Source organism: Aegilops tauschii, chromosome 5 (genome assembly GCF_002575655.3).
Source record: "Aegilops tauschii subsp. strangulata cultivar AL8/78 chromosome 5, Aet v6.0, whole genome shotgun sequence".
In the NCBI taxonomy this organism is placed as follows: domain Eukaryota; kingdom Viridiplantae; phylum Streptophyta; class Magnoliopsida; order Poales; family Poaceae; genus Aegilops; species Aegilops tauschii.
The window spans coordinates 538998788-539008838 of record NC_053039.3 but is presented as its reverse complement, the minus strand read 5'-3'; the positions used below and the strand labels follow the sequence as shown (position 1 = coordinate 539008838).

The following is a 10051-nucleotide window of genomic DNA, read 5'->3' as shown; positions in this document are numbered from 1 at the left end:
CCCTGCCGGGTCGTGCGCGCTCGCCCCCTCCAAATTCTGCGTAGCTTTGAATGTTTGGCCGGCGGTACGTGGTCGTGGTGTCCCGTTGCGAAGGCCTCTCCGTCACTCCAAAGTCTGAACAACGTTTGCCGACCTCGGGTCGCTGGAGCATCGCTTTGCGCCAAAAACATGCCGGTCGGGCTGCAATCCACCACATCCACATGGCAGTATTAGTAGACGTCCAAATGCACTACTACTAGTAGTAGATTAGGAGGCGGCAGTAATCAAGTTTTTGCATGCATGACTGCCGGAGTAACAAGGACGAGAGCGATGCGTGCGATCAAGAAAAACGCAGCGCTTTTGGGTGGAAACGGCACGCAGAAGGCCAGGAGCCTGGGCAGATCTAATTAGGCGCAGCGCGGCGCGTGATTGAAGCGAGATTAGGCCCCGCGATGAACGGAAAAGATCGGCGGCCGCGCGCGGTTCCACACGGCACGCCAACGAACCGAGATTTTAGGTTTCTGCGTGTCATGCGTTGCGTTTCATCAGATGGCCCTAATACTCCTAGCGTTTTCTCTGCACTTCTGCGAGTAGCAAATGGCCTGAAGATTAAGGTGTGGTCGGAGGCGAGTTTAGTAGTACTAGCAGTACAGCACTCTGCTTCATTGATCACCGACCATCTTCTTCAAGCATCTACCGATCTGAGGTAGCCACAGTATCATCAATAACTGCAGATCTGCAATGCACGCACCACCTACCCGGCGTATGGTCCAGTGCCGGCAACGGGAGAGAGCGCCGGACCTCAACCACAACCAGTGCTGCTTGCGTCGACGAGGCGAACCTGAACAGGGAGGGGGTTAGCAGGGCCACGTGGAAGCCGGATCTGGTGCCCTGGGGGACACACGGCCCCTCCACCCGGTCTTCCCGGTTCCAACGCGGAACTGGCGCCGGTGCGCTGCCTGTTTGGTTAGCGTAGCTTGATTTTCAGGTCACCAGCTGGTTGATGGAACAACACAAGCAAAGGGGAGGCTCAAACTTTAAGCATTTTCTAACTCAGGTAACTGACCAAAGTGGATTTATTCTGGCACGAGCCTCGTAGTAGTAATGCAGACATGCAGTAGTATTAAAATGAACATGCAGTGCAGTAACTACACCGAGTAATCACGAGAGCAACACACTACTAATTGCTGTAATCGGTCCGTGTTTACTCGAGCAAACACCCCAAGTTTCTGGCCTAGTTTCAGGGTTTCAGACGGAGCCATCGGGCGGTCAGTGGAGGGCTTGTCCTCCACCCCACCCACAAGGCCACAAAGCACCATTCGGTTCGGACACGCACCACACCCCGAGCACCGGCATTCAATCCTACTCCACTTCTCACCAAAGTTGCCAGGGCCCCAAACCCGAAAGCGAGCGAGCTGCGTTCTTCCAAGCTTCTTCACCTCCCCGCTCCTCCCTCCCCTCAACAAAGCCAGGCCAAGGCCAAGAACACCAGCGCTCCCCCCTCCCCCAACCCCCAGATCCCAACCGCCCCACAGATTCCTCCCCAAGCCGCGCCGCGCACGCCAGATCGGATCGCCCCGCCGCCCAGACCCCGCGGACGAATCTCCATTGCATCTCCCGATGCTGGCGGCGGCAATCTAGCCAGCAAGCAGCAAGATCGAGACGAGGGCTAGGAGGATGATGAAGCCGCAGCACGGCGCGGCCGGCGGCGGCGGGCACGGGCGGCGGACGCCGTTCCTGACCTCGTACGCGCTCACGCTCGCCTTCATCACCTTCGTCTCCCTGCTCTACTTCAAGGACTTCTCCTCCACGCTCCACCAGCCCTTCCTCCACCACCCGCCGCCCCGCCACCGCCCCAGGCCCCATCCCCATGTCCCCATGGGCGGCGGCAAGGTAGGGCCGGTGGTGGCAGAGAAGAAGGCCGCCGCCGCCGCCGCGGAGGAGAAGGAGGTGCTGTCGCTGCCGTTCGCGGTGGGGCGTGCGGCGGCGGGGTGCGACGTGTCCCGCGGCGAGTGGGTGTACGACGAGGCGGCGCGGCCGCTGTACCAGGAGGAGGAGTGCCCCTACATCCAGCCGCAGCTGACCTGCAAGGCGCACGGCCGCCCCGACACCGCCTACCGCCACTGGCGGTGGCAGCCCCGCGGCTGCTCGCTCCCGAGGTCAGTCAATGAAATCACACTAGTACATTACATTATCATCCATGGGCAAAAATCAAATCTTCCTCCTCCTCTCGACGGCGATTGTGGGTTCGGATCTTTGCGCCCCATGACGAGAAAACAATGGATAAAAAAAAGAAAAGCAGTCGATCCAAGGTTTTGACGCCGACTCGTCATCGTTGTCTACCGGGTGGTTAGGATCTTACGGTTATTGGGTTAGCAACGGTGAAGAAGAGCGAGGTAGGGTTTGGCCCGACGCGCTTGGCTGGCTTGCTTCCGTCCTCCGAGGTAGGCGAACCACCCCACCGTTGGGGCTGGGGTTGGGTTTGGGACTTGGGTAGGTAGGCCACTCCGAGGTCGTGGTGGCGGTGGTGGGGGCGCGGCGAGCGACGCGACACGAGCCCATGCGCCGACGACTCTACAACGTGCCGAGCCCGGGGTGTGGACTGGACGGCACAACCAGATGCAGTTGCAGTTATTTTAGCGGGGACTTGCTAGCCAACTAACCCGAGACTTTTCCGTCCCTGACCGTAACGGGGGAGCGTCGTAGCGCGTCGGTGGGCGACAAGCCACGGCACGGCTGTCCAGACTCCTCCAGTCCAGTCGCGCATGGTCCATCCGCCATGGAAAATCATGGCCTGGTGCGTCGCCCCTCGCCTCCTCGTCCCACTCCCACACGAGGCATCCAGCTGTGTGTGTTTCATTGACCCATCTCGTGCCGCGTGCTCCCCGGGCAGGCAAGCAAAGCAAAGCAAATGCACTGGCAGGCGTCACGTGGGAGCACGGGGCGGCTCCTCTGACCGAGCAAGGGTTACCATGGGAGGCGCGGGCCATGGCAACCGGGACGCCGGCATTGATATATGGGAGCAAGCATCTCCATCTCCTCTTTTTGTGCGGGCGTGGCTTGCCATGGACCCTCCACTTGGACACTACTAGAGGTAGAGGGGCACCTTAATTAAGCTTTGCTTTTCTCCTGATGGGTTCTAGTGGTTGCCCCGTTGCTGTCCACTTTCACAGTCGAACCGCATTTCCCAGCTCGGTTCTGATACTTCGGTGGCTGGGAATTAAGAAGGCGCTGGATATCCTCGCGACGGCGACGTTAGGGGCGATGGGTGCTGCGCGGTTCGCGGCAGGTCCGTCTGCAAGAGTTCGTGGTTTCTCCTTTTGTTTCTACAGACTTGTCAAAACGTTTCTACTTTCTAGACACCGGCGTTGGCTGTATACCGGACACCGTTGGCGGTCGCACTCAGAAAGAATGGGACATTGAACTTTTTATTCTCCGTACCTCAGTAAATAGGGGTTGGGTCAGATGGTTACGGAAAAACAATCTCAGTCACTGTCAAAATTAAACTCGCCACTGTTGCTTGGCAGAGTGCCAGCTGCATGAGCGTTCCAGTTGAACCACAATCTAAAAGATGTTAAACTGTTTTATCAGGCTATGGATTTTGGTGCTTGTTATGACTTTATATTGATCTTTGTGCTATGCACCGCAATAGTTTCTGGTTCATGATTTGCGGGACCATCTGCAAGAGTTTCGGCTTCTCTTTTGTTGCAAACCTTAGTCTGAATGTTCATAGACAGCGGCGTAGGCAATATATCGGACACGGTCAGCGGTCACACTCGATACAGTGTGGCCCTGAACTTTTATTTGAAAACACGTGACGCTGAATCTCTTGTCCGTACTGCTAGGTTAATATTGCTCGAGTCTGATGGCTACAGAACAATCTCAGTCGCTCTCAGAACTAAACCCACTAGTGTTGTATGGCAGAGCGCCAGCTGCATGAGTGTTGCAGTTGCAACCACAATCGAGAAAATGTTAAGCTGCATGAGTGGTTGTTATGGCTTTAATACATTATTGATCTTTATGCTATGTACCCCATTCTCACACCTGAAAAAATGCAGCTTCAATGCGACTCTGATGCTGGAGATGCTGCGGGGCAAGCGCATGCTGTTTGTTGGGGATTCGCTCAACCGCGGGCAGTACGTGTCGTTGGTCTGCCTCCTGCATCGGGCCATTCCTGAGAGCTCCAAGTCCATGGAAACATTTGACTCGCTCACGGTTTTCAGAGCAAAGGTATTCCCTTGCTTTCTTGACATAGCAGATGAACGGTGAGCAATACATAGCTTAATGAGCACTGAGCTGAAGATTTTTTTTGTCAGTCAATGAACATACTGTGAACACCAAAGATTGCTATATTATATGTCTACAAGCAACATAATCCCAACTTCATGAATATTTTCATCTAAATGCCTTGATCTTGAAAATTCTTATTTTTTCAGAGCAAAAGTACAAGAACCTAGTTTTTTTCACTGGGCAGATGAACATCGCAATACACAAGTCAATAAGCACTGCACTGAACCTATTTTTCAGCAAATAAACATACTGTGAACACCAAAAGATTGCTAGATATGTAACTTGCAACAAACTCCCTTGTTTCTTTTACATGGTAGATGAACAGCGCAATACATAACTCCCTATTTTTCAGTCAATGAACATACTGTGAACACCAATAGATAACTATATATCTCAGCAAGCTACAAATACCCAAGTTTATGAATGTTCTCAACAACATGACTTGATCTTAAAACTCACAGTTGACTCGCTGACAGTTTTCAGACCAAAGATTTCCCTTGTTTCTTTTTGTAACTTGCTGCCTAGCCTTTCTCTCTAATCTCATCCATACTGAATATGCTTAATGTTGCATTTTCTCAGGACTACAATGCCACGATTGAGTTCTATTGGGCCCCCTTTCTAGCTGAATCAAATTCCGACGATGCTGTTGTTCACCGTGTCACGGATAGAATAGTAAGGGGTACGGCCATTGAAAAGCACGCCAAGTTTTGGAAAGGAGCTGACGTTGTGGTATTCAACACCTACCTTTGGTGGATGACCGGACAAAAGATGAAAATTCTGTAAGTAATTTCCACATTACCACAAGTTGCTGCTTGCTTGAAGCTAGCTTAAATTTTGAAGGGCACATCAATGCTACATTGCATTTTTATATTTTGCGCTTAGATTCGATTGTCATGTTCCTGTTGTTTTGTGGTAGTCATCCTGACTTTGTTTAACATGAAAATATATCGTATTTTGTTAAACATCGCATCCTGTTGGAAGAACACGAAAGTAGCGGATATAATGAAGTAAATCACAGGTGCATGATGACAATGATCAATTATGAAAAGAGTAACAAGTAGGTATCACAAGTTGCTTCTTTTAGCCTAAATTTTGAATGGCAAAGATTGCTACATTGCATTTTTATATTTTACGCCTTAGATTCGATTGTCATATTCTTGTTGTTTTGTGGTACTCATCCTGACTTTGAATGAAAAATTAACATAAAAAAGATCGTGTTTTGTTGAATATTGCATCCTGTTAGAAAAACATGAAAGTAGCGGATATAATCAAGTAAACATGAGATAAAAATCACAGGTGCATGATGGCAATGATCAGTTATTTGAAGGGAGTGGCAAGTAGGGTATTTTACGATGAATCATCTAGCAAGTTCTACAAAAAAGGGTTCTGAGTTTTTGTTTCTTGCAGGCAAAACTCCTTTGAAGATCAGAACAAGGACATCAAAGAAATGGAAACAGAGGATGCCTATGGGATGGTACTGAATGCCGTGGCGAAATGGGTCGAGAACAACATGGACCCTAAAAGTTCAAGGGCGTTTTTTGTCACTATGTCACCTACTCATACTCAGTAAGCTCTCATCTCTATATCAATAATTTAGTTAAATTTTCCTAAACAAAAAACTGACCGGCTCATCCTATACTGAATCGCATGCGACTGATTGAAATCTGACTCATGTTTCTGTTCTTTTTTTTATCATCAGGAGCAAAGATTGGGGCGACAAGTCTGATGGAAACTGCTACAACCAAACAAATCCAATCAAAGATTTGTCCTACTGGGGACCAGGCACTAGCAAGGGCCTGATGCGGGTTATCGGCGAAGTGTTCAGCGCTTCTAAGGTCCCCGTTGGGGTTGTCAACATCACCCAGCTCTCTGAGTACCGCAAAGACGCCCACACCCAGATATACAAGAAGCAGTGGAACCCGCTGACCCCGGAGCAGATCGCCAACCCTAAGAGCTACGCGGACTGCACCCATTGGTGCCTCCCGGGACTCCAGGACACCTGGAACGAGCTGCTCTATGCGAAGCTCTTCTTTCCTTGAGCGAAGGAAGAACTTCAGATTCGGAGAATTGACGCGCGTATCCAGCACTAGCGCTGATCATCCCTTTGACTGAAAGAGGACCAGGAGGAACACCTGGCCCAAGTTCCTGGGAGTATAGTATATATCATCTGGGAAGGGTCTGATCTGCCGAAGAAGGGTTAGTGTAGCTAACATCGTACAGGTTGCAACACTCTGAAGAGTGAAGAATATTATACACGGTGCACAAGCTGAGGTTTTGTGGTCGTCTGTTGAAAATGCTAATTGTGGATACCGTACCACATTCCTCTTCCTCTGTCGACGCGCCTAAGTGGCATGATGTGTAAGCATGATTCTTTCATTGAACATGAATGCCAAATTGCTCAAAGTGATCACCTACACGCAGAGGTTTTTTGTGGTCTTTTGCATTCAGTTTTCCATTTCGCCAGTTAACTGCATCATGACTCTTGATTTCGCCCCGTCTGTTGCTACCCTTGGAGACAGAAACCGCCTGATCTTGAACAGATGTTGATTTCATTCGTCCTTTTTTTTTTTGAAAATAAAAAGGTTGAGATCGTTCTACCATATATATTTCAAACAGCCTAAGCCTGGAGGACAAAAAGTCCATTACATGAACCAGGAGAAACGCACCAAAGGTGCAGAGTTACAGACGAGGAAAAGGAGAGAGAGGGGCAACAAAAGACGAGAATGCCATAAGCACGACTTTATTAGCTATCAATAATGTGCACCGAGGTCATCAGATCATTTTTGTCTAGTGCTTGCTGTTAAAAACTCGATCATTCCGAGCATGCCAGAGAGTGACGACGCATGCAGCAAAAGCAACATTCCATTTGCTTTTGGAGGTAAGTTGGTGAGCAGCTTGCTGGAAGAAGGACAGCAAGTCAGAGGAAGCACATGCCAACGCGTCCAACTGCAATTTGCCCCAAAGATGGTCAGCAGGCCGAATCAAGTGTGCAATCGATTCGGCGGCTGGGCAAGATATCACAGCCTGCATGTGAAACTATCGCAGACCAGTTCTTCTTGAGCATATTATGAGGTAATAGCATCCCAGTACCCTAACTTGCACCAAATGTGATGATTTAGTCCCAAAGTTGCAAAACTTGACCAAACCATACCTCAACTTGCACCTCATGTGATGATTTAGTCCCAGGCCAATCACAGCTCGCCAATTGGCTGGACCGGTCAGCGCACGCAGTTTTGCAGAAACCCCCCTGCCGTTTCCAATTATCAACCCGTTCTGTGATTCACAAGTGTGCTCTACTGTACGAAATTCAGAGCTTGAATACAACACTACTCATATTCTGTGATTCACAAATTAATGACCCTAGGAAGGGCATATACAGCAGAATTAGCAGTTTAAAACATGGTATAGAGGCAACGTCGCTGGGCAAAATGCAAAGCAGGGCTTGTGTACTTAACATGCATGTAATCTGAAACATGTTACTCTGCACCTCCTTTCACTGCCTTGTCTCCAAAAACAAATGCATTTAAACGAGAGTGGTAACACGATAAATAAAGACCATGTACGATGGCAAGTTTATCAGTGCATAATTCTACAGAACCTGACCAACATTAAGTTGCATTTGCACAACTCTAGAAAACTGCTTGATCAGACACAACTAGGAAATCGCCTAGCAACCAACAGAAACTAACTTAGCCCAGCAACCAACTCTCCAAAAACTGTTTGATGGGACACCATTAAAGGTAACTTTAGTCAGGTTCTGTAGTTGATCAATCCTAAGTACTGATAAAATCCTGAAGCTTAGCGCAGCTACCAACATTTCTGTCATAAGCTAGAATTTAAGCGAGGTGAGTTCATCAGTCAAAACCGAAAAGGCGAGAATATCAAAGAGTTTCAGTAAGGCTGATCCTGTATCTGAATGACATTCGTCCTACATGATCCACGGTGCAAAAACAGAACATGCAGTCGATCAATCATGCACACCTTAACAGATCAGAAACAAGATGAACACTGTAATTAAGTTCATGAGCCATAACCGAAAGGGGACTGACAAAGACATTCAGTTAGCAATTTAGCCCGCAGGACACCGCGACCGCCTCCTGCAACTCCAGCACCGCCTGCAGTACCTCCAGGGGACTGACAAAACACATAAATATGCAGTACTTCGGAGTATATCATAATAGAAGAACGAAATGATCATTGCAGTGAGTTTGTGGCATCCGGTCCTGTGCCTGATCATCAAACGCTCACGGTTTTCAAACAGAATTCTAACAACTGAACAACATTCCTTATATGCATAGGATGATTCAGAGTAAAAACTGGAAGTGAATTGAGCCATCTAAACAGTAACTGATGCACGCAGGAAAAAAATTAGCACAAGCAACAACAGAAGTTGAACAAACAGTCGGAACAGAGCACAAGAAGATCAACCAAATTCGCACCAAAATTCATTCAAGTCGTACTGGATAAGCTAGGCAACAACAATTCGGTGCCACATAATGCAATCAGAAGTACAGAACACAGTGCTCATCTCTCATCTGAACCTCTATTGAACTAAACGACTACCCAAATCACTCATCCAAACCACTACGCACTACTAGCAGTAAATCCTCCATGGCTAGAAACATAACAGAGCAAGATGACTCACGTACGCGTCACTCGGCGAGGCTGGCGCGAGCTTCTTGGGCTCCATGAAGAGGGAGAGGACGGAGACGGCGATGTCGATGTGCTTCACGGCGAGCGATCCTGCACGCGCGGTACAGGTAGTCGAGCGACTTGCCCACGTCACCGCCGCCGCCTCTGGCTGCCTGACGGGGCTTGCTGGAGCCGGACTTGGCGGTGGCGGTGGTGTCCGGGTCGTCGGAGAGGTCGACCTTGGCGAGGGCCTCGGTGGCGGCCGCGACCGGGTCCGGGTCGTCCCTGTCAGGGCTGCTGTCCGTCTAGGAGGTGGAGGAGTCGGGGGTCTTGCCGGGGACGGGGGCCTTGCCTCTGCCGAGGCACTCGACGCAGCGCGGGGTGAGGTGCTCCTCCAACAGCTTGATGGCCATGACGCGGTCGAGGGCATGGGCCTGGGATCTGGGGCGGACCGGGAACTGCTGCGTGAGCAGCGCATCGTGGCGTCGGCGTCGGCGTACGCGTCAGAGGTTGGAGGCGAGCTCGCCGAGCGTGGCGTCCGCGTCCGCAGCGGTGGCGGTGGGGGCGCCGTCGACAGATTTAATTCAGGCGGGGGGTGACTGCGGGTTGATAATTGGAAACGGCAGGGGGTTTTCTGCAAAACTTCGTGCGCTGTGATTGGCCCGGGACTAAATCATCACATGAGGTGCAAGTTGGGGTATGGTTTGGTCAAGTTTTGCAACTTTGGGACTAAATCATCACATTGGGTGCAAGTTAGGGTACCTGAGATGCTATTACCTCGCATATTATCCTTGGTGTTTACGCGCGCATAGAAGACCAACCAGAGAAGGACTTTGTGCTTGTTAGGAATGAGCGCATCCCAGATCCACTGCTCAAAAGCACACCTCATACCCCTGAACCGTAAGCAGCCCGTAAAAGTAGCCTGTGGTAATCCCATTACCATAAAGAGAAGAAACCCGTTGATCCGCGTCGGCGGCTTTCAAGGTGACATTTGCAATGAGGCCATGCAAGGCTTGCAACTCCTGCGTCGCTGTATGTGAAAGGTTTGGCTGCAGCTGTATGGCCCAACCGTCTGGGGTCATCTGCGACTGAACTGGACAGAGGTTATCCTTGGCGAAAGAGTATAAGACTGGTAGCAAAAACATCAGTC

At 50.1% G+C, this 10051-nt stretch overlaps 1 protein-coding gene and 1 pseudogene across 1 annotated transcript; one reads left to right on the top strand and one right to left on the bottom strand.

Annotated features, from left to right (window-relative positions):
* The first annotated feature begins 1316 nt into the window (after nucleotides 1-1316).
* Nucleotides 1317-6683, top strand: LOC109744064 (probable xylan O-acetyltransferase 10). Its single transcript, XM_020303162.4, has 5 exons — nucleotides 1317-2138; nucleotides 4038-4209; nucleotides 4849-5048; nucleotides 5677-5835; nucleotides 5969-6683. The coding sequence occupies exons 1-5, from the start codon at nucleotides 1657-1659 to the stop codon at nucleotides 6306-6308; spliced, it is 1353 nt and encodes a 450-aa protein (XP_020158751.1). The 5' UTR covers nucleotides 1317-1656; the 3' UTR covers nucleotides 6309-6683.
* A 2009-nt stretch (nucleotides 6684-8692) lies between these two features.
* Nucleotides 8693-9404, bottom strand: LOC120965406 (uncharacterized; annotated as a pseudogene).
* Nucleotides 9405-10051: the final 647 nt, after the last annotated feature.

Bases quoted from the DNA above. Each gene is read 5' to 3' on its own strand.
- LOC109744064 (XM_020303162.4), top strand. From the start codon at position 1,657: ATGATGAAGCCGCAGCACGGCGCGGCCGGCGGCGGCGGGCACGGGCGG. The intron at 4,210-4,848 runs GTATTCCCTTGC...GCATTTTCTCAG, and splicing joins TCACGGTTTTCAGAGCAAAG to GACTACAATGCCACGATTGA. The intron at 5,049-5,676 runs GTAAGTAATTTC...TGTTTCTTGCAG, and splicing joins GGACAAAAGATGAAAATTCT to GCAAAACTCCTTTGAAGATC.